Source organism: Sesamum indicum, linkage group LG9 (assembly GCF_000512975.1).
Source record: "Sesamum indicum cultivar Zhongzhi No. 13 linkage group LG9, S_indicum_v1.0, whole genome shotgun sequence".
Classification (NCBI taxonomy): Eukaryota; Viridiplantae; Streptophyta; class Magnoliopsida; order Lamiales; family Pedaliaceae; genus Sesamum; species Sesamum indicum.
In genome coordinates this window covers 913259-938227 of record NC_026153.1, presented here as the reverse complement: position 1 = coordinate 938227, position 24969 = coordinate 913259, and the positions used below count along the sequence as shown (strand labels likewise).

General features: G+C 35.6%; 5 protein-coding genes across 8 annotated transcripts; 2 read left to right on the top strand and 3 right to left on the bottom strand.

The window, feature by feature from the left end:
- LOC105170067 (NDR1/HIN1-like protein 1) lies at window positions 2052-2917 on the bottom strand. Its single transcript, XM_011090665.2, has one exon. It carries the CDS (start codon window positions 2788-2790, stop codon window positions 2176-2178), a length of 615 nt encoding a protein of 204 aa, XP_011088967.1. The 5' UTR covers window positions 2791-2917; the 3' UTR covers window positions 2052-2175.
- On the bottom strand, window positions 4677-7184 carry LOC105170066 (NDR1/HIN1-like protein 10). 4 transcript variants are annotated; one of them, XM_020696562.1, is made up of 2 exons: window positions 6141-7184; window positions 4677-4892 (listed from the first exon to the last, which is right to left on the bottom strand). In XM_020696562.1, the coding sequence occupies exon 1, from the start codon at window positions 6916-6918 to the stop codon at window positions 6142-6144; it is 777 nt and encodes a 258-aa protein (XP_020552221.1). In that variant the 5' UTR covers window positions 6919-7184; the 3' UTR covers window positions 4677-4892; window position 6141. The 4 variants fall into 4 exon arrangements, with proteins under 4 accessions (XP_020552221.1, XP_020552222.1, XP_011088964.1 ...); XM_020696563.1 differs by lacking the exon at window positions 4677-4892 and adding an exon at window positions 5352-5368; XM_011090662.2 differs by lacking the exon at window positions 4677-4892 and adding an exon at window positions 5906-6063.
- LOC105170064 (apoptosis-inducing factor homolog B) lies at window positions 15129-17578 on the top strand. Its single transcript, XM_011090661.2, has 4 exons — window positions 15129-15428; window positions 16192-16448; window positions 16670-17121; window positions 17200-17578. Exons 1-4 carry the CDS (start codon window positions 15289-15291, stop codon window positions 17470-17472), a joined length of 1122 nt encoding a protein of 373 aa, XP_011088963.1. The 5' UTR covers window positions 15129-15288; the 3' UTR covers window positions 17473-17578.
- On the top strand, window positions 20825-21624 carry LOC105170063 (protein CLAVATA 3). The gene is made up of 3 exons (XM_011090660.2): window positions 20825-20967; window positions 21069-21112; window positions 21238-21624. The coding sequence occupies exons 1-3, from the start codon at window positions 20889-20891 to the stop codon at window positions 21391-21393; spliced, it is 279 nt and encodes a 92-aa protein (XP_011088962.1). The 5' UTR covers window positions 20825-20888; the 3' UTR covers window positions 21394-21624.
- On the bottom strand, window positions 21682-23500 carry LOC105170062 (pentatricopeptide repeat-containing protein At1g05750, chloroplastic). The gene has a single exon (XM_011090659.2). It carries the CDS (start codon window positions 23377-23379, stop codon window positions 21811-21813), a length of 1569 nt encoding a protein of 522 aa, XP_011088961.1. The 5' UTR covers window positions 23380-23500; the 3' UTR covers window positions 21682-21810.

The following is a 24969-nucleotide window of genomic DNA, read 5'->3' as shown; positions in this document are numbered from 1 at the left end:
GTAAATTGCTGTATTTTAAAAAAATAGGGAGGTAAATTATTATTTATTTTTTCATAAGGGGATAATTTGCGATATCACAAAGGGATTGTTTGCATTTTTTTCCCTTTTTATATATATAAAAAATTTATTCAATTGCAGCTAAGTAGAGTTTTTATATTTTTTAATACAACAATACCATGTATAATTAATTGTTGGGACCCCCAACGTGAACAAATTTCGAGGTTTTATTGAGTCCCAGGTAGCAACAATTAATTAACAAGAGCAAAGCTAAACGACCCATCTCCAACGGTAATGCCATAGAATTTGGAGTGGATTTTGATCCTAAACTTATGGTATCAGTACCAAGAAATCAATGGTACGTACACACTCCATACCCCCCCTGCAGTACGAGATCTCAACTCTCTTAATCCTCACAAACTTGTAATTAATGTTACCTTTTCCCCAACAAAGTTGTTGGTATGTATGTTGAGATCATATGGAGATTGCAACATTCCCACAACCATCTTCATATTTGATCCTTACATCTTCACTTTTTCATGTAAATTTCTTAATTAGCAACGGTAGATGCATGTGGGATTGTGAATCCATGTCTGCACACGTAAGCACCTTTTTAAATATAGTTTAAATATTTTATTTTAATTAAATTGATGTGCACTCATGTAATATATAAATATTTTTGTTGTGTATTACAATATTATTTTGAATATGTAAATTATATATATATATATATATATAATAGTGAATAATGTGAAAGACACATAAAAGATATTTAATAGTTGAACCTGTCTAATTTGTTTGGCTTTAGACAAAATCCATTAGACATTAATTCGTAATTGTAATAATTAAAAGATATTAACGTTGTAAAACATGTGATGATAACAACTTATTTTCCACTCCAAAATCCCTATCTAAAGTCCAAACTACCACCAATGCTTGCAATTTAACTAATATTTATTATTATTATTTATGATTGTCATCATTACATTATATATTTAGAAAAGGGACAAAATACAAGCAACTCTCGTCTGATATTGCAATCGAGCAAATTAATTCCCTATGAAAAGAAAAATAGTAATTCACATTCATGTATTTTTTAAAATGCAACAATTTATCTCTGTGTGTTTTTTGAAATGAAATAATCCATCTCCCTATTAAAGAGGTAAATTACTTTATTTTTAAAAACATTAAAAAGTAATTTTTTATTTTTTATTTTTTTAAAATAATAAATTTACAATATCAGAATAGATAAATTGAATTAATTAACCTCTTACAAAAGCAGGCCTGGTGAAAAAAGTGATCTGAGGTTCAGTTCATGATTATGAGTTGCCCTATGAACAAATTAAACCCTCACTTTATGATAAATTAAGATAATAATAAATTTAAGATTGAAGGGAAAATTAATTCAATAATTATAATAATCGATTAAAGTTAAAACACAATTTATCAAACATTCCACAGACATTACTATATCTGATAAAATAATTAGATCACTCGTGTTTGCCATAAGTTATAAAAAGTCTTAGTTTTATTTGTTTCGTAAAATTTCATTAGTATTTTGACGAAAAGGCATATGCTAAACCCGTAGTCATTATCCAAAATACTAACAAAAGGACCTGAAATTATTTTTTTATAAATTACGGGACTATTAATCAGAATTTCATAATTAATTGGACTAAAATTGCTAAGTACGTGATTGAAGAGTTAGTGATCATGTGTTTAGTAAGCGTGTTTTTCATTAAAATACTAACACAATTTAATAAAAAAATTAAAAATAAAATATTTATAACTTGTGAAATCATTAATAAAAAAAAATTAACTAACGAAACAAAATGTATTGGCACAAAAATATGAGATAAAAAAAAATAGTATTGTAGCAGATAAGTTATGTTTATGAGAAAAGCCAATTCCATAATAAACAAATAAAACTTTTCTTTCTTAAACCCAACAAATAACACTACATTCCATTTATTTATGTTATATTTATATCCCCAGAACCAACAATTTAAATTATCAGAGTATCCTAGGGATATTCTAGTAATTTCGCGCATGGATAAAGACATAAAGTTAATATTTCTGTTTCCACAATATTATAAAACTAAATTATCGTACATGCTTCAGAAGAGAAAGAAAAAGAGATTAACAATAAGGTACAAACCATAAAGCTGCTGATAAAAACTAAACATCAACATGGCAGTCCATGATCAACTCAAACTTAATCGCCGCCGCCCCATTATTTCTGCCCCCGAAATTTATATACGCCGGACAATTCACATGCAAATGGTACCTCCCGGAGATAAACGTCCCCACTTTCCATCTGATCCTGCCGTCAACTCTCACGTTCACCAGCACCGTTCCCGCGATTTGGTCCTCGCTCAGAGAAACGCCCACGTACGGAGCCACCGGGACTTGGTTGCCGTACAGAAACGGCGACCAGACCGTGATGTCTTTGTGGCCCTGGTAGGTGGGGGGGAGCAGCGTGGGGAGAGTGATTTGCTGGCCGTGGTAGGCGGCGTAGACGTCGACTTTGTCGTAGTAAATGCCGATTCTGTCGTTGGGGTTTCGGGAGGAGAGGGTGATTTGGAGGTTGGAGGTGAGGATGTTGGTGGAGGAGAGGTTGAAGGCGTAGACGGTGGCGTCCTGGAGGACGAAATGCGGCTTGGTGGGGCGGAGGATGAGCCATATGAGGAGGATGAGGAAGAGGATGAGGACGATGAAGCCGAGAAGGGCCGTAAGGAGGCGGCGGCGGAGCTTTTCCCGGTGGGTCTCGTGACAGCAGTCCTTCTCCATCATGGTGTGTGACTGATTGTGTGGGGAGGTATGGTAAGTAGTAGTTTGTGGGGTGTAAGACTAAGAACAATGGGTCAGTGTCTTATGGGGAATGTGGGAAGAGGAGTTTGTGCATATGTAATAATATCTCATTTTTATAGCAGAGGTGGGAGTGTGTGTTTGGTGATGCGTGAATTTCAGTTCATACTTTTGAGTTGTACATCTGTGTCATAGTAACCTATGATTAACACGTGCTACCTCTTTTTTTAATTAAAAATATATCTATAATATGTAGTAATTTGAATAGGGTGTTGCATACATTGTGTGTATAAGTATCATTTCAGAAAATTTTCACCGTTTGTATGGATTTTGGTCAATCTTCTATTATATTTTGGTCTTCCAAATCGGTAACCACATGCGCCTAAGATTGCAAATACAGAATGTTTATAAATTCAGATAAAACTATAGTGTGATTAATTAATCATTAATTAGATTAAAGAAATACAAAGATTTTTGTTTTTTTAATGTTTCGTGAAAAGCTTATGTTTGATGGGCGAGTGAAGGAGTAGAAGATTGAAGAATTATTCCCCATCCATACGCATGCAGTTCAACTCTTGCGAATAAGACGAGGATAATGTAAATGACGACAAACACATAACCCCCTCTGCTGCCATTCTCTGCCTCTAATAAACTCTTATTTTAATTAATTCCATTTCTTTGTTTTTATCACCAATTCAATCTATCCTGAAAAGAAATTCACAGCCATTGCAGAATTCAATATATAGATCTGTAATTTCCTTTTACGAAACAAATAATTGTATTTTGTTTTTGATATTGGACCTATATATATATATATGAACAAAAATATTATAAAGTCCCTAAAAAGTTATTTTGGGAGTAGTTTTGTGGAAATCAATGCTAAATTCGGAACATAAATTATATAGTTGGATGTGATATAGATATAATAATTGGTGGATGATGAGTGTATAGGAAGGCATGCAATTGAGATCCTACTCTACTTTTGTAGCGTCCAAGACTTTTAAGATAGAACAACTATAGCTAAGACCTAATGGATGACTTATCACTGTGCATTCCGCGACTACATTACATCTCAATAAGAAAAATAAGACATTAACGAGTTTGGTTAGGATGAGATTTTTCTTTTAGTTTTTTTTTTCTTTGGACCCATCCCATCAATTACAACTCCATAATCAATCATAATTTCACTCCAACTCATCTTTAATTTTCTTTTAACTCTTCGTTTTGCACAGCCTTTCAAGATCCAAACACACACACAATCAAAAGTATCATATTCCATAATTTGCAGTGGATGTAACTACCAAACATGGATGATTGAGGTAGTCTGAAGTGACCTTTTATTCAAGTAGACATAAGACCGCAACTTCAGGGCCCTGCCTGCAGGTGGTTGCCACTGGAATTGGTGGTTTAGATGTGGTAAAACAACCATGAGAAAATTCCAACAAACTCTTCCTTGGCTTTTAAGGAAAATGTTTCCACAATGAGACCCTTCTTGACATTAATGCAAACAATATCAATCAATAGTTGGTTTCAGTTATCCCTTGTTTGATCTTTGGGGTTTGAGGTGTGCATTGGGAAGACACAATTCAAACAAGAGATTAGTATTTGCTTTGAGTTTCCACTCTGTGATGTTTGGATGAATTCATAAGCTCCCTAAACTATAACAGACAAATGGTAGAGATACAGATACCATGCAGACGCTTACCACCAGCGTAGACCAAGAACCTGGTTGTTATTCCAGCATACAAAGTATATGCTATAAATGTAAAAGAACACGATAAGCTAGATACACAGAAGATGACATTCATGTACAAATGCCACTTGCTGGTTTAAATCGTAAAAGTTCACATATGACCTCAACCATGAAACAACCAGGGCAAGTCACCATTGTGTCAAGGTCATACCTCAAACTTAGTATAACAACGACAAGAGGCTGGCTGACTAGCGTGTATAGTAGGAGCTCACCAGCAATTTGAGGGACAACATAGTATAAAGGAGACATTCAATGTATTGGTCAAATTTATCTCTGGAGGGACTATTAAAGGTTACACTACTTCAAGTCTGATAGCTCTTGCAACCTCTATCTTCTGTTCAGAAACATAAGTCAAGATACAGTGATTGAGATGGAACCATATTCAAAGAAATTCCAATCAATGAATTAAAATATATATTCCCACGAGCAGGAGGATAAATATCCTTATTCTGGAGAGAAAATGGTTGGTACTAGGATATGGAATCAGAGTATGTTTAGAAAAACGTAGCAAACCATAAATTATGCTTTTGAGTAATTCAAGTTAAGATAGAGCAAACGTAAAAAAAAAACTTGATTTCGTGCTATACATGATATTCCAAAGGTGACGAACAAGTAGATGGTGAAACAGAACTCCAGTAGCAAACCATCCAAACACGCTATATATTCCTCAAAACTTACTCCTCCTTAGACCATGTTCCAACTTAGATTTGAGCTCTTTATTGAACCAAGTGAAAAGAGAATTTTTGTAACATGTATGAATTAGATATAACGGTAGTCACATAACATGAGAATCATCTGCACGATCTTCATCTGTGTAAGGTCAGAAAAAAAATACCATCTTCAAAGTCAACAAATGTTAATGTTGGTGCAAAAGATACAAAAACAGCTACAGAACCATTCCCTTTTTCAAACTCATCCTTTCTCCGTTCGCAACTATTCTGTTCAACGGTTACTGGACTCGTGTATTTACAAGATAAAACATAACTAATTAAATGAAATCCTCAAGGTAAACAAGTTATAAGGATGCAATCCATTGAGGTTATTGTCTCAACTTTCAAACTCAAAAGAAGTTCCGTATATCACTCAATGAGATATCCCAAGAACAGGAAACATACAAATCAAAGCCCAAATGAATGGAAACATTTGCGAGCTTTTATTAATGCAAGAAACTTAGATGCATCACAACCCCATTACTTTTTGACCAAATAATCTAAATTTCCATAATTCTTTCCGGTTTGTGCCAATAGAAAACCAGAGTTGTTTCCACTCAGCTCTAGGCAGTAGACGGGCACAATTAACACCCAAAGACCGAAGCATGAATAATCAAACAGAAATGAGATTTAAAAAAAAAAGCACACTTCAAGAACGCTGAATTCATTAACTAACAAGGCAAAAATCAAGAACATAACATATTGAACTGTACATGATCACAAGTTAAGCAACATTGGAAAATCAAGAACAGATAAAATTTGAACTGTACATATGCATCTTCGAACCTACATTTCCTGTATATAAAAAGAACAGGAACTAAATTAGATTTTTCATCTTCATTCATCAAACAGAAAAAAAGTAGTCGATTCACCTCAAATTCCTACGCGGCACTGCCTCGGCCCACCGATTAACGTCCCCGACATCCCGTTACTCTGAATTCCAACGGCCAAATCCCCGCAAAACACCTTCAAAAACCTCCTCCTAGTCCTCCACGCCTTTGCCTTGAATCTAACGCTAGACACCACCCTCAAATTAAACCCCACATTCCCATTATTTCTCCTCTCACTGTTTATACCATCCACTGCTGGCCTATCCAAGAAACTCCCAGCCGCTGCAAAATTCGCGGTCAAAGAAGTCTCGTTTTTGGTACCCTGCGAAAACGGCGGTATTATGGTATCTGAAAGCAACCAGGATTTGTAAAATACTACGGCCTGAATATGATCATAGGAGAGGGTCATCTTCTTGTTAGGGTTTCGCGCCGTGAGGCGGACTTCGGAGGTGAAAGCGATGAGCGAATTGTTGCCGAGTGTGAAATTGGAGACGGAGAACGAGTCGACTCGGAACTCGGGGAGCTGCGGCCGTAGGACGAGCCATACGATGAAAGTGATGGCCGCAAAGACGACGATAAGTCCAATCACGAAGGCCAAGACGCGTCGGAGGAAGGTTGCGCGGCGGACGATGTTGGGGTCAGGCTGCTGATAGTAAGGGTTGTTTTGGTGACTGTAGTAAGCGTTGACAGGAGGAGGACCGGCGGCGGCCGTATAAGGGTAGGCGGTGCCGGGTGGCGGTGGGTTGGCTGAGTAGCCATTGGGATAGCGATTGGGGTTTGGGGCGGGATACCCTGTGACCGGTCTATTATGGTCTTCCATGAGAGATTTTCGCTCCCGTAGGATCTTGACCTAGAGCTGTTTCTTGATCTTCGAGGTCGGCGAAGAATCAAACCGACACCCTGTGAGAGTGTTTGTGCTTGTGGGAGAAAGGGGACGAGCTCAACGAGCACCGTCTTGCTGCACTTGACTTCTCCGTAATTCTATAGATCCGGTTCTATACACCCAACACAACCACTGCCATTGGATCAAAAGGTCTTTGAACCCCACCTTCTAGGATTCTAGGGAACCCAAATAGAAATAGGAAAAACTTGGGGAATTTCTGCAAATATATATATTCTTTTGTAGTCAATGGCTTGCAATTGGAGGCGAAGATCTTCAGTTAAATTGGTTTTTTTAAAGAAAAGATCTTCCATTAAATTTGTAGGTCATATGTTATAAAATAAAACCATAGCTTTTAAAGGTTATCGACTTATAGCAGAGGGAAATTTTTTGCTTGGATTGGATTGAACTAATTTTAAATTAATTATATAACAAATACAATATACTTGTTATATGATTGGTGTACAGTTTAAAAATTGAGACTAATAATAGAGAAAGTGTATTACACTTACTTCGTGATTGGATTGATTCGGCAAATTAGGTTTGGGCAAGAATTTTCCCGAAAGAAATGCATGGTAATACATCATTAGCTTTCGTGTTTGTTTATTTGTACCCAACTCAGTTAAATTTGAATCGATTATATGACAAGCACAACACACTTGCCATGTGAACTTTAATAAGAATTTTCTTTTCTTTCGAGAGAAAAAATACAATAAAAACGCACAACACTCGAACACGATATTAGTTACTATTGCTTGTGAAATTAACTAAAAAAAGATGTGCAACATGAAATCAAAATCAAAAACTAAAACTTGGGAAAAATTATAAACAAAGGGAAGAATCTAAGAAGAATGGGACAAGGTTTTATTAGATTGGTATGATGCAAGCGGACGCTCTACTTAAATTGTCTATGAAACAATCAAATAAATAATGAATTCTAGAGTTGAAAAGCATAGTGGAGCAGGAGCTCCCTAACTAACATCAACTGATCACAACAAAACCAATCAAGTATATATATCAGGTGAACAAGCAGCGCCACCTCCATTCCTCAGCTCAACCACTGTCACATTCTTACATCTCTCCTCATATTTGCATTATCACTACCACCCATCTCTAATCTTACGCTCTTCTCAGCCCCGCCCCTTCTCGGGAGAGGAAAACGTTGAATCCAACCCCTCCACACCTCAATTCTTTTGTTTTTGTACGGACACGTTTGAGCGTTAAACCCACAGGTTTAGTTTGCAGTTAGAAGTTTATCGATGACCAAATCGAATGTACGAGTAAGAATTTTTTTGGAAAAATAGGAATTTTTGTGTCATCCCCAATTAGAAGCAGGCAGTTGACACGTATCTCAGTTATTTATGTTACACACACGATACATGTTGTAAGGATTAAGGTGGATTCCTTCTTACCAGAGACAATGTAGCTCTAGGTGTCTCTTTAACTCAAATTGAGTTTGATTGAATCTAAATTAAATTTATGAAATATATTATATACTTATCGTGTGATCGATATATAATTTATAAAAAATAATTAATCACATGACAAGTGTATTATACTTGTTGTGAGATTGATGCACAATTTATAAAAAATAATTAATTATATAATATATTTTATACTTATTCTCTAATTAATTTAATACTATCATATTTGATTTGAACAAAAATTTTGAGTAGCTCGTTAAAACTATTGACCCAGTAAAGATTATCACAAACCGACGGGCACTAAACCTGTTGTCGGCAAATCGTCCCCACGTGATGAGTCAATCCACCTGGCACTGTAGAGAATGTGAAGGGGTATATTGGTCATTCACTACTCTAATATTTGACATGTCAAAGACCATAATTATCAAAAAATAATTAACTCCTTAAGGGAATAAAATCCTCCAACCTAAGGTCAAGCTGTCCCAACCTTTGGGTAAATAATTAATTAAATCAATTTATGTTTATAATAATTAATATCCAAATATTAATTATATTAAATTATGATTGGTCTAAATCTTTAAAATTTTATTTTAAAAGAAGCCGTTATTGAATTCGAGCATTTAAAAATTACAAACAATTAAATGTGATTGCATAAAATTCAAAGGTAATTTCGAAAAAATCCAACAGATTTCACATTTTAGTTATTACACACGCTGTAAAGATTATTATACATTTAGAAAATATATTTTCTTTTTCTTTTTCATTTGAGATAAAGAGCAAAAAATAATAAAGAAGGTATATTAATCTTCGTCCAATTATGATTTTCTTCACGTATATAAAACGTATTTGTTACATAGCAAAATGCAAAAAGAAGAAAAAAAATAATTAACTAAAATTAGTAGAGTGCAATTACTCCAAAAAGTGAAGGTCCACACCTTCATTTTGGATCATTTCAGGTGTACCTGAGCCTATCTATAACTTTTTTGGGCCTAAAATCCATTTGTGGACCAGTCTGTTTGTTTGTGTTTCTATTTGAGTTTTCAGTTTTCACTAAAAAATGAATATTTTTAAGAGTAAATTACAACAGGCTCCCTTAAAATTTGTTACAATTATAAATACTTTATCGTTGTTTAAAAAATTACAAATATCCCTCGAAAATTACAAATACATCTTATAAAGGGTTATCACATGGTTGTATTTGTAAATTTTCAAACAACGAAAAAAAATTTGTAGTTACGATAAATTTTAGGGGAGTCCGATGTAATTTACCTTATTTTTCATTTTTTATATAGAATTTTGCTTGAAATTACTATCATATTACTGTGTAGTGGCTAAAATTGAAATATTTTTGTTCTCTTTGGTCAGATTATGTTGATCCAAAAAATAACGCATATTTATCAAAAAACTCTCTCTCTCCTCATAACGTGCAGGCGCAATCTTTCCTCAAGAATTTGTTGATTGTTTGTGTTAGAACAAATCAAAATTGAATCGATCATCCACCAAAAAATTTATCAAATATATAGAAATTTAATTAGTATGGCAGGCACGTTTACATACAAATTTCCCTCAAAATTATTACATCATTTACTTTTTCTAATAAAAATGAAGTCCTTGACACCTATCATGCAAACTCAACATGAAATTATAAAATTGTCTAGAAGGAGTTAATATCCTGAATTAGCCTTATAATTAAAATTCCCTTTAAGAAGAAAGACCCATCTTCTTAGTTGCAGTCAAATCTCTAATTTCATCACTCCCCTCGCAAGTTGAACTCGGGGTAAGATTAACCAGGCTCAACTTGGTCCTCAAGTGAAGGAAGGCACCACAGGGCAGTGATTTTGTGAAGATATCTGCAACCTGCTGCTTGGAAAACACATAAGTTGGTTGTATCACCCCTTCCTTAAATTTGTTCCTTACAACGTGACAATCTATTTCAAGATGCTTCGTCCGTTCGTGGAATACAGGATTTGCAGTAATGTGCAATGCGGCCTTATTGTCGCAGAAAAATGGCACAGGTTGTTTCACTTGTATATCCAGAACTTTAAGTAAATAAATCAACCATGTCACCTCACAAGTAGTTGTGGCCATGCTACGGTATTCAGCTTCGGCTGATGATCTTGCCACAGTCGTTTGCTTCTTGGTTTTCCAAGAAAGAGGTGTTTGTCCCATGAAAATGCAGAATCCAGTAAGTGACTTTCTTGTTGTCTGGCATGCAGCCCAGTCTGCATCACAATAAACTCGAAGAGAAAAATCAGTATTAGATGGTAGAAATAAACCAGTAGACACACTTCCCTTTAGATATCTCACAACATGAATGGCAGCTTCCCAGTGTTTTTCACAGGGTTGTTGAAGATGCTGACTTAGTTGCTGGACTGCATAGCAGAGGTCCGGTCTGGTGAATCCCAGATATAGGAGCCGTCCAACCAATCTTCTGTACCTGGAGGGATCAGTTAAGGTAGCTCCTGCATCTGCAGAGAGTTTCAGTCCTGGGGGCAAAGGTGTGGTACTGTGCTTACCATTCTTTAATCCCACATCTTTGATAATGTCCTGTGCATACTTGTGTTGTGTAACCACTAGCCCTTGCTTGGAACGAGCTAACTCTAATCCTAGGAAATATTTAGCATTTCCTAAATGCTTGACAGTAAAAAGCTTATCCAAGTAGTCTTTAACAATCATTATTGAATTTTCAGAGGCTGAGGTGATTAATATATCATCTACATACACAAGTAATGCAATCAGGTTCACACCTGTACCCTTTATAAACAAGCAATGGTCATGGCTACATTGCTCAAACCCAAAGAGTTTCATTTTGTTAGTAAATTCCTCATTCCATTTCTTAGAGGCCTGTTTCAGGCCATACAATGATTTTTCCAATTTACACACCTTTCCAGGGGGAATTTCATAGCCTTGGGGTGCTGTCATAAAAACATCTTCATCAAGGGAACCATGTAGGAAGGCATTGTTGACATCTAAATGATGCAACGGCCAACCCTTTCCCACAGATACAGCTAGGAAGAGTCTTACAGTGACTGATTTTGCAACTGGTGCAAAGCAGTCACTGTAATCTTCCCCTTCCACTTGGTTGTACCCCTTTGCCACTAATCTGGCTTTATACCTCTCAATAGTACCGTCAGGATTGAGTTTTACCTTGTAAATCCATTTGCATCCAATGGCCTTTTTGTTTGGAGGTAATTCTGTAATTTTCCAGGTTTTGTTTCTTTCAAGAGCACTGATTTCATCCTTCATGGCATTCCTCCATTCTGGTAAGCTTTGAGCTTCTGTAAAGTCTTTAGGTTCCTGCATGTTAGTGAGTTTCTCCACAAAACAATTATGAACAGCAGTCATGTGATAATTATTAGGATCTTCAGTGTTATAACACTCATAGTCTCTCATCCATATAGGCTTATTTGACACCCTGCTAGACCTTCTAGGGGCAAGACTTTCTATCTCAGGTTCTTGATTTGAATTGGTGGTCAAAGGGTTTGGTTCATCATGATTTTCAGTCTCCTCAAGTTCACTAACAGTGGGAAGGGGACATATCAATTCTTCATTGGTTTCAGCTGATTCTTTATAAGGGAAAGTCTTCTCATAGAAAATTATGTCCCTACTTACATGTATTTTCCCTGTGCCTATATCCATCACTTTATAGCCTTTTATTCCAGAAACATATCCTAAAAATATACATTTCAATGCTCTTGGCTGGAACTTTCTTTTATGAGGTAATACATTGGAAATAAAGCATAGACAACCAAAAACCCTGATGTGGTTATAGGCAGGTTTTCTTTTATAAAGGAGTTCATAGGGGGATTTCCAATTTAATCCTTGTGTAGGTAGTCTATTGATCAGATAGGTGGCCATTAATAAAGCCTCAGTCCAAAATTTTGAAGGAAGGTTAGCTTGAAACATCAAGGATCTAGCAATCTTTAAAAGGTGTTGGTGTTTTCTTTCAACAACACCATTCTGTTGAGGTGTATGTATGCAAGTTCTTTGATGCAATATGCCCTTTTTATGAAGAAAATCTTGACATTCTTTATTGATAAACTCTGTCCCATTATCAGTTCTTATTTGTTTTATTTTGACATCAAACTGAGTTAATATCATGTTGTAAAATTGTTGTAATTTTGACAGAGTTTGTGATTTGTGGAGCATCATATATGTCCAAGTGCTTCTGCTGAAATCATCCACGATTGTAAGCATGTATTCATAGTTATTAACAGCATAATTCTTGTACGGTCCCCACACATCTATGTGGATCAGTTCAAACACAGATTGAGACTTGCATTCACTTAAAGGAAAAGGAGTTCTATTTTGCTTAGCTAAGGGACATATCTCACATTCAATATGATCAATGGCATTATTATTACAGAGATTCAAGTGCTTTAGAACACTCAAGCTAGTGTGTCCTAGTTTGTTATGCCATAAAGTTTCATCACAACTACTGTTACATTTGTTCATATAGCAGACACCTGCAGACATCCTTTCTTCATTGGGTGACATATCAAATCTAGGACCATTTTGTGCTTGGTTTTCTTTCTCTAACACATATAACCTTCCTTGCTGTCTACCTAGGGCAATTACTTCCCTAGTCTGAGGGTCCTGCACAATGCAACATTGATCTGTAAATTACACACAAAGGCCATTGTCTTTGCACAATTTACTAACAGAGAGTAAGCTATGTTTAAATGCAGGAACATATAGGACTTGTTTCAGGATGATATTCTTAGTGAGGTGTACTTCTCCTGATATAGTAACTTGATGAGTAGATCCATTTGGCAGCTTAACAAAGACCTCATTGTCAAGATTATAGAAATTTTTAAAGGCAGTAAGGGAGGCACACATGTGGGCCGATGCCCCACTATCTATGATCCACATATCAATGGTAGAGATTGTACCTGCATAACCTTGAAAGTCTGAGAAGTTTGCACTTATATGGTTGCTGGTTTGGTCCTGCATTGCTTTTACCATTTTTACTAATTCAGAAATTCTTCTATCAGTGTCATTGTATGATGTCTGCAGGTTGTGTATATCTTGTTCAGTTCCTGCATTCATGGCCCTGTTCATCAGTGTTCTAGTGGCTGTTTTCTTCTGTTCAGACATTGCTTTGAACCATTCTGGGTACCCAATTAACTCAAAACATCCCTCTTTAAGGTGTCCTCTTTTCTTGCAGTAGTCACATTGAAGTTGTCTTTTATCCACTTGTCCCCATTTCTTGAAGTTGCCCTTCGCGTTGGTTTGTCTTCTTGGTTCAAAGACTTGGGCTGCCATGACTCCTTCCTTCTCTATTTCTGCTATTCCTGAATTAACTTCTCTCTGCTTCTCAACTCTATGTACCATAGAATAAGCTTTTGCAGCAGTCGGCAGCGGATCCATTAGTAAAATCTGATTTCTTACGTGGTCGTAGGCGTCACTGAGACCCATCAGGAACTGGATCAATTGGTGGGAAGCTGCTCTATCAGCTAGTTTCTTGCTGGTGCCACAAGTACACACAGGCAGTGGGTCCAAAGTTCCAAGTTCATCCCAAAGCTTTTTGAGCTTTGTAAAATAGCCAGCAACACTCATGTGGTTCTGGGAAATAGATGCGATTTCTCTTTCAATTTGATAAAACAGGGGGCCATTACTCTCCCCAAATCTCGTCTCGAGTTCTACCCACAAGTCTCTGGCCGAGTCAGCATACAAGAATGCCTCTGCAATTTCCTTTGAAATGGAATTTAAAATCCAAGAATACACCGTATAATCATTCTTTTTCCAATTTTCTAGAGCTTCCTTGTCATCCGTTGGTTTTTGGTAAGTTCCATCAATATAGCCTAGTTTCTGTCTGGCACCAATGGCTATTTTGATGGATCTTGCCCACGCAAGATAGTTATTGCCATTTAGAGGTGCTGATACGAGCAGTATTCCGGGTTGATCATTGTTCTGGGACTTCGCATTAGAAGAATCTACTGGGGCCTTTTCTTCCATGGCCACTGTATCTTTTGTTTTCTTGATATCTGGTTTTCAAGGATTGAATGTATTGGTAGACTGTGTATATTATTTCAGAGCTTCAACCTGCTCTGATACCATGTTGAAATTGAACTTTGAAATGCATGAAAACAGAGAACAACAAAAATCTAGCAACTCAATGTAAAACCTGAAAAAAACTGTATGGAAGAGAAGTAGTTTTCATCTGCAAGTTTCTTTGTTTCTTGATAAAGAATGGAAGGCTGAAGGCCTCCTTATATACACGGTTGGCAACTAACTTACCTAACCTCTAAAGTGCTAAAGCACTTAAGTAGCAAAAATAAAGTGTGATAGAGAGAAACACGATTCTTGTATACAGCAGCAAAGAAATCGAACGGCTATTGACTGCAAATTCCCTTTAAGAAGAAAGACCCATCTTCTTAGTTGCAGTCAAATCTCTAATTTCATCAATGTTGCTTAGCATGGAAGTTAACCCTCCTTAATTACAACGTTAGCGGTTGACTTAAATGTTGTCTTGCCCTCCTACAGTTGACAATGTCGGAATGTCACTGACTTAGTCATTTGAACTCAACTGCTGTCGTAATTATTCTTTTAATTTTTACAATAAATGTTAAATTTATGTAAATTTGATCAAGTCTAAATTTTTGAATGACTGATAGCTTCTTGTAAGGAAAAATATAACGCGGCAACTACAAATCAAAAAAATGGCATAAAGACCAGGTAAAGCAGGTAATATATATATATATACACAATAGACCAACTTGCGTGGGGGTGGGCTTCCGTGATGTTGACTTAAATGAATTTCTTGTTGTAGCCGCAAATTCTTGAATCATTATCATCATCATTGTATAAGAAACTATTCTTCTTAATTTGTCTCTCTTAATTACTTATCTGGTTGGGGGTTATACATCAATAATATTATTGGGTAATGGAGGCATATCAGCAGTCACCGGCACCGGAGATGGCCGGCGGAGTGTGGAAGAGGGTGGTGGTGGTAGGCGGCGGCGTGGCAGGTTCTCTCATTGCCAAGTCTCTTCAGTTCCAAGCTGATGTTACCCTCATTGATCCGTAAGAACCCTTTTGCTCTTCCTCTCAGATTTTCTGGACCACAGTGACAGTACTCTTCTTGTAATTATTCTGAATTATCATCAGCAGCCTTCTTCCACGGATTTGCCTTTTTGGGGTAATTATTACCATTGACCTCTCCTGAAGTTCTATTTGATTTCTTACGACATATATAAATATGTATTCAGAATGTTGGAGGCTGTAACTGTAATTTAATCCTGATAGAAAAGGATGAGGAGGAAAACCGGTCCATCTTTAGATTTCGTAAACAAGGTAGAAAATTAATTGTTAAAGTTATGTAATTAATGGGCCCAGTAAAATTTAGGAGCTTGAACAGGGACTTGAATGCTTGAAGCATTCACTGTAATGTTTCAGACATCCTGATCGACATTATATTTTTTAGTTGCTGATGAATGTGGAAAATTAATTCTAGTTTGAATCAGGTTTTATAGAATCTAATCAATTACATACATTAGAGTTATCGGCACACTTGTTACGTGATCAATCACTTTCCTTGAACTGTACAGCAAACGACGTCAATTGTAATCACTTGTAATCATTTATGTACATGTGGCTCATGAGTTGAGTTCGGCATATTGGAATTTCACCTTCATTCCTTTCAATGTATACGAATGCATAACATGGACTGTTGTTTCCTGATAAAATTTTGGCTTCTCTGTTTCTCTGATTTCTTACTATTGCAGCTCCGATGATGCATTGTCTATTGTTCTTCTTTGTAATAACACAAACTCATACCCTAAAATAGGAAGGAATATTTTGAGATCCCATGGGCGAGCTTGAGGGCAAAGGTGGAGCCGACTTTCGCTGAGAGATCATTAATTTACCACAAAGATTATCTCACCAATGGCCGTCTGGTCCTATCCAAGGCCATAAGCATCTCTAACTCTCAAGTATTGACTGCAGAAGGCCGTCTCGTTACCTATGACTACCTCGTCATTGCCACAGGCCACGACGATCCTCTACCCAAAACTAAATCCGAGCGACTCAAAGAGTACCAAACAGGTACCATTGCGTGAGTTCAGATCTTCTATTGCAAATTCATATTGCATCCCGCATGGCACTTCATATACATATATATATATTATGCAGTGTGCGCAAATTTTTTTCTTAAATATACAAATAACATAATTTTTTTACACGTGACGTGTATCTATATGTGTCCTTCTAACGAAACTAGGCATAAAAAGCTTTGTTTTGTTGATCCACTTTCCATCTGTATGTAGAGCATGAACGGATAAGATCCGCTAGTTCAGTTCTGATAGTTGGTGGCGGCCCTACTGGCGTTGAGCTTGCCGGGGAGATTGCTGTTGATTTTCCTGATAAAAAGGTTGTCCTAGTGCACGAGGGATCCAGGTTGTTGGAGTTCATAGGGCCAAAAGCAGCCGACAAGACTCTAGAGTGGCTGAAATCAAAGAGAGTAGAGGTGAAACTCCGACAATCAGTTGACCTGAACAACTCTTCAGAAGGCAACAACACTTTTATAACATCGTCGGGAGAGATCATCAATGCGGACTGCCATTTCGTGTGCACTGGTAGACCGTCCGGCTCGGCCTGGTTGCATGAGACTATTTTAAAGAACAGTGTGGATGGGTTGGGGAGGTTGAAGGTTGATGAGAACCTAAGAGTAAAAGGATTCAAGAACATTTTTGCTATTGGAGACATCACAGATGTGAGGGTAAGTGCTGAATTGCATGCAACTAATGATTATGGGGTTTGATGAGTGTTTGTCTGAAAAATGAAGTATATATTTCAGGAAATAAAGCAAGGGTACTTGGCACAAAAACATGCTCTGATAGCTGCAAAGAACTTGAAGGTGATGATGAGGGGAGGAAAGGAGAAGAAGATGGCGAGTTACAAGCCACACTCCATCAAAGTGGTTGTTTCGTTGGGGAGACAAGATGCTGTCGCTCAGTTTCCTTTGACAACCTTAATTGGACTTGTTCCTGGATTCATCAAATCCAAGGATTTGTTTGTGGGGAAAATAAGGAAGCAATTAGGGCTGGACCCTCGCCTTGTGGACTATTGAGTTTCATTTTAATTACAGATATTTTTTACAGAGTATTTTCCTTTTATTTTTTTAACGTTAATTCGAATTGGGTCTGATTATAACAAATCGATCAGGTTATAAGTGTTATTATTTTTACAATACGCCCGACACGTGATTAATTTTTTGTTTAGTTTAACATGTTTGAATTAGAATGTCGTGCATTCTTTTAATATTATTTTTATTTTTTTGTTATATATAAAATTATCAAATTTCATATTAGATGGACCTTGGAGTATTGAGTAGTATTACATAGGAATATTTCATTTTCGTACTAAATTGGGCGTTGAATAAAATTTATGATGATTATTACACGAAATCTTGTTAATGGTTTGTGCAGTGCTTCCACCATGGTATTTAAACCTTAAACTAGGTTGTGGGTCTATTTATAATCCTGATGGCAGAATTTAAATTTGAATATAAAATCCGAATTTTCAGGAATGACCATAATTCTTCCTTCAACAAACAATAATCGAGATTAGATACTTGTTTTTTTTTATATATATATATAAAATCATCAAAAATGAAATATAAAGGTGCAGAAAATTTTGAAAATATAAATTATTTTGTTTTTCAGAAGTAATCAAAATAAATGACGTATTGAATAATTACATTTTATATTCCATAACTTATATATATATATTATTACAAAAGTCATTCATTTTTTTTTATAATTATAGAAACCATCATAATATATAAATCAAAAATTATAAATAGTTTATATAGTATTACTGACGTTTTGGGTATGTATAATTTTTTTAAAAAAATAAGAATAACTTGTATTAATGATACTAATATTTTTATGTAAATATATGTATAATTTTAAAAAATACAAATATATTATATGGAGGATCAACAATATATAAATGTAATAATTATTACAGGATTGGATTGCAAATGAGGTGGGGTTGACCTGACCACTGTCACATATCCCACGTCCCCAGCTGTAAATTTTGTCTGGGCGTTGGCGTCGGCGCTGTAAGATAAATATATATATATAGATGACATATCCGTCCCTCAGTCTCATCAACATTAACTCACTTGATGTCAATGGAATCTTTTTATTTGTTTCTTCTGTTGGCTCAAGTATATATGAGGTCAGGAGGACATATCCGTCAATTCTCCCACCCATAAAAGGCATTGTCCAAGATTAATTTACTCTCACTAGTACAAGTACGTACGCCAACCTAGTCCATGATTCTAATTAAATTGGATTGCATCAAATTAATTATATAATATGTATATTATATTTATTTTATGATTAATTATTTTTTTAATTATGTATCAATTACATATATTATATAATTAATTTAAATTTAATCAAATTAAATTTAAATTAAAATTTCTCCACACAAATTGCAGGTGCTACTCCACCTTTCCATCAAATCGAATTCGAACTAAAATTTCATAAATTATTCTTAATTCATTTAAATTTCATCTAATCAACAAATAATTTTTTTTAATTCTCCACATTTTCACCTCTAATTTTTCTTTTAATTTATTACGAAGCCCAAGAAATAATTTTGAAAATTATGTAGAAAAATGCACTTCCCCAATAATGAAAATAGTATAGATAAACATAAATATAAATTATGTATAGAATTACAACATTTATTTAGGATAAATATATATATATATAAGTGAAATTGGGGTGATTGGCAGGACCTAAACACTAAGAAATATATCTTAATTTCACGAAATACGAAACAAATTATCTCTCGTAATTCCACTATTCATAAAAGAAATTATGATTATATATTAAAATTTCACGAATAAAGTGTATAAGTAAATTAATTTTTTTAATGCCTGACGTCAATGTAACACCAAAATTCAATTATATGAAGATTATATATTAGCTTGTAATATAAAATGAAAAGTGATATATTAAAATTGATATATTTATATTAATTATTTATATTAGAAAAAAAGAATTAATAATAAAGATTAACGAGGTGACACCATCATCGAAGTGAAGAAGAAATGAATTTTGAGTATGTGATGATCTCAAAAAATAAAAGAAATAGAGATTTAGAAGAGAACATTTATATATATATAAATATTTGTAGAGGCAGCAACGTAAGCATGCATATGTTGTCCAGGTACTCTCTCTCTCTCTCTCTCTCATACATACACATACAGTACAGAAGAATAATCATATGCAATCATTAACTATCATCACCATTACATACAAAATCTCCTCTCTCTCTCTCTACCTACATCATCTCCTACTATATCTATATATTACATCATTATTATTTTCTTTTTAATTTTAAAAGCAAAAAAGACAACCCACTTCAGCAACATTCATTATTATTAAAATTATGAAAAATGCCCACATCTTTTTTAATTTATGTCCTTGATTCTGCAAACCCTCATTTCATAGTACCTAAGAAACTAATAATATGAAGAACAAACAAAAGCAGAAATTAAGTAGAATTGGATGGATAGTACTAAAACCCTTGTACCCTTTCTCAAGGCTTTATGTCAATTAGTGGTCAAACCAAATTTTGGTCCGACTTTATTTTGTTAAATTTGAATCAATTATAAGATAAGTATGATATATTTATCGTGCCATTGATAAACAGTGATAAATCACATAGCAAGTGTGTGTAAATAAATCTGAAACTAATTTGGTTCTATCAAAGTTGACTCGAACAAAAATTTTCCTCAAATATAAGATTCGCAGCCCTGCAAGAGAAATTCTATTTTTCGTATTAATTATTTAAAATAAAGTAATACTTTTCTTTAACCCTTCAATAATGATGTAGATTGTGAAGAGTCAAAAGTAATTCTGACTCATGATGAATTTATTTATATATACTAATTATAATTGAAAAGTGTCTAATTATCTGTTTAGTTGATTTTTTAATTTATTTGTTTTCAACTCTTAAGCATTATTCATCTTCTCTCTCTCGTATCCTCTTTCCAATTTCTATAACATTACTGCTAGACTGCTTCCAAAACATGGCAACCAAATATTTATTTAATATAGATCTTTATTTTCTTCTTCATTTAAAAAAAAAATCAATGTATGTAAGTTGGGGCGGTTGCTTCTAGAAGTAGAACATATATTGTGTGTGGTGTGGGGCATTTGCAATTGCACCAGATTTGCAGAATAGGAGTGTTGAGGGAGTGACGTTAGTGGTGTCACAGTCATCTGAAACGGCGCCGTCAAGAGCGGGGGGCTCGAATATCAACTAGGAATTGCTAAGATTATTGATCCCATCCAGGGTTGAATTCATCTTGCATCTCTCTCCTGCGTAGTGGACACAGTGTCATATCATGTATGAAAATGGCTGCATCTGCAATCATTCGCCCACACCCCCCTTTCTCCCTATAAATTACCCCCTCCCCTTCAAACCCTTACCATCTCATCCAACTTTCAAACATCCATTTCCATGGCCAAAACTTCTAAGAGCTCTGGGTTGATCATCTGTTTGCTGCTGCTTGTTTTACTCCTATACATCCAACCTTCTGGTCTCCCTCTCTCTCATACACATGCACTCTTACATGCATGCACCTACACATATATGTTGATAAAATATACAGTATTGATGATGAAGTTTATGCTTTTGCAGAATGCAGGATCAGTGGAGACTCCTTTGGACTTATACATCGAAAGGTTTCTCTCTCCTTCATTGCATTGCCTAAACTAATACCCTCTGTGTTTGCATGCATTTATGGCTTTACTTCTATTTCATCGGGGAATCTTGATAAGTTTTCAAGCTTTATAATTATGATGTGCAGTTATTTTTGGAGATGAAGCAGATGGGTCTCAAGAACGGAGCTCCCAAACTCGGCAACGAGGAGATGCCGGAGGATTGGGAACTGAGGAGAGTTCCAGCGGGTCCTGACCCCTTGCACCATAATGGTCAGGATCCCAAGAAGCCCCGAACACCATGACTGTTTCTTTCTCCCGAGTTTATTTTGCTCTTGCAAGAAAAGAAAAAGAAATCATCGTTTTCAAATGCCAAACATATATATGTATTTAAATAGGTAGAATGAAGACCTGATCATCTGGTCTGTTTTGTCTTGCTCCTATATAGCAATTTAATGCTAATCAGATCAAAATGTACCCATGCAGGGAGCTGGTTATATATGTAATGATAGTTACTATGTGCAAATGAATATATAACTAGACTTAATTCTGACGATATTTATCATTTTTGCTAGAGCATTGAACTTATATAAATAAATAATTGAAAAGAAAAAGAAAAACTCACATATATAGCTTCGAGTTTGATTTGGAAATGGGTGAATTGGTCTTGGTGTTTATTGATAAATGTACACAGCATTCACAGGAGATATGGATTGCTAATATCAGTAACATTCATATGCTTCCTGGAAGTTAACTTCTGAAGCAAGCCCAGATATTCTCAGCTCATGTGACAATTTCTTGAGTGTCATAAAGATTGTCTCTGCATCAATATGAGATTTATCACCAGCCACGAATTCATGAATGATGCCATTAACCTCAATGGAACTGACTCCAGGCTTCTTTTGTACTCCATGTGCCTTCATTTTCTTCCTCACGTTGCTCGCCCCTTGCCAACTTCCTTTTGCTGCGTAAATATTTGACAGCAGAACGTAATTGAAATCTCCATTCGGGTCCAAATCATAGATGTAGTTCATCAGCCTCTCAGCCAAGTCGACATCTGCACAAGTTCTACATGCTGCCAACAGAGACCCGAGCACGACTTCATTTGGCTTCATGGGCATCTTCTCTACCACCAGCAGTGCCTCTTTCAATCTCCCTGCACGACTGTAAAGATCTACGACGCATCCGTAGTGCTCGATTCTTGGAGCGATTTTATGGACTTGTGTCATGGCTTCAAACAACTTTAGCCCCTCCTCTTCTAAACCGGCATGGCTGCATGCTGTAAGAGCTCCGGTATAGCTCACACCGTCCGGCTTAAACCCGTCATTTTGCATCAAATGAAAATAGTTCAAAGCTTCCTCAGCATGAGCATTACATGCTAAGCCCACTATGATCGAGTTCCATGATACAAGGCTTCGCTTAGGCATGTTGTTAAATACTTGACGAGCTAACCTAACGCATCCACACCTACAATACATATCTATCAATGAATTATTAACCCGTATATTATCCCTAAAGTCATGCATCAGCACAAATCGATGTAGCCACAGGCCCAAACCGAGTGTTCCCAGATTAGCAATAGCAGAGAGCACACACACTATTGTCACAAAATCGGGTGTCATTCCGAACAATTGCATCTCTTGAAACCAAATCAATGCCTCTTCAAACCTTCCCTTCTTCACAAAGCCGTCAATCAAGACAGTCCAAGACACAGCATCTTTTTCAGGCATTTCTTCAAACAGATTGAGTGCTTTCTCAAACTCGCCATGCCTCATGTACCCATTGATTATAGTATTCCAGGAAACCTTATTCTTAATACCGATATGGTAAAAACTCAATCTGGCCAAGCCCATTTCACCAAACTTGGAATACATATCAATTAAAGCCGTCCCAACCATCACATTGCCAACATCCATCCCCATTTTTCGAGCATACCCGTGAATGGAAGGCCCGAGCGAGAGGCCTTGGGATGGAAAATCAGCACAACCAGATAAGAGAGTGACCAAAGTTACGTGGTTCGGCTCAACCCCGGATGTCCGCATGCGGGTGAACTGCAAGACTGCTTTGGATAAACGGCCGCTTTTGCAGTGGTGGGCTATGGACGAAGTCCATGAGGCAGTGGTGGCTTCAAGAAGACTGTTGGAGTTGTTGCTTTGGGAGGATTTCAAGGAGAAGTGGCGGCGGTCTGGAGAACTAGTGTTGGCGGGTGACAGGAGAAAAGGCGGCGGTGGTGGTGGTGAAGAAAGCTGTTGGATGGTAATTCGGGGGGCTGTGAAGGCGGGATTGCTCATTGTTCAAATTACAGTTGGGAGCCGTTGGGAAAACAGAATCCTTTCCTTTTATCGAGGGAAATTCAAGCTCTCATTCTTTTGGGGGAAAATTAAAATTTGGTATTTACATTATATATAATTAAAGAGGGTGGTTTTGGTATGTTAATTTTTTTCTTTTAAAATTTAATTTTTTACTTTGTTTTCTATTTTATATATTCGAGTAACTACTTCTTCCAACTTATTATTATTCCACTCAACCATAACTTTTTTTTTTCTTTACGTATGAATTTTCTTTTATTCATTTATTGTTTCTATTTTATATCAATCAATTGTATTTTGATAATAAATTATTAGTTTAATAAAGATATTATTATATTTTCACATAGATCGGGTGTGCATTTTCAAGTAGTAAATATATATAGACACACAACAAATATAATATCCCAATAACTCATATATATTTTTGAAAAGAGATTGATATATATATATGTATATGCTTGACCATAATTTGAAAACTTTGAAGAAAAAAGACCAATAAATATATCTTGTCATATTTTTAAAAAAACTATATCTATACTAATATAAAAAAAAAGTCAGTCTTCTCTTATAAACTATAGTTAATGGTACCACCGAACTAATTAATTCTAAATATGAAAATTATACCCCCTATAACAAATATAACACGGCAGTTATGTACTTCTTTTTTCATTCTTTTTCTTTTTCATTTTCTTAAAAATGTGATCTGTTAGTTTATATATTTCATTAGTTATAATATATTTTAAAATATAAAATATTATTTATTACATGCATAAAAACAGTGTGCTACGACAGCTAGTTTAAGAAAAAGAAAATATTATTACTCATTCTTATCTAAAAAATTAAATAGTTAATAATTTAATTCTATTACCAAATTATTGAAATATTTTTACATGAAAGTTTTCTTGTGTATTTATTATACTTGATGCCCCTAAAATTATTGGGTCAAGCTCACAAAATAGTCATACTAGCCTAACAGGGCTAAAAGTTCAACTGGTCCACCAGCAGGACAGGTGAAGCCCACCAGTGGGATGAAAGGTCTATAAGCTTACCTACTACTTTGCTAACTCAGCAGGCTTAAGAAGTAGACACGTTTCAACCGAGCACGTCATCATACAGATGGGAGGACACGTCATCATACAGATGGGAGGACACATCATCATACAGATGGGAGGACACATCATCATACAGATGGGAGGACACATCATCATACAGATGGGAGGACACGTCATATAGCTCGCTAACATATTTCTGCATATCACTTTAAAATATCTCCAGGTGATTTCATAAATCTGGCATATTTTTGCATATCACTTTTAGTCCAACTTACGTAACTCAGTCAATACTTATTTAAATCACCAATGGTTTATTACATGTGATAGCCAACTCAAAGAGCTTTCTAATATCGTATGACACTTAACAATTGACCTCGTATTCAACTTTGTACAGGTCTATAAATAGCAGTTTTGTCCAGGTTTCTAAAACACGATTCTTGAGCATCATTCTTCACTTAAACTCTCACTCTTTCTCATATTTTCTCTAGGTTTTTAGCACATTCCGAATTATATTTTGCAC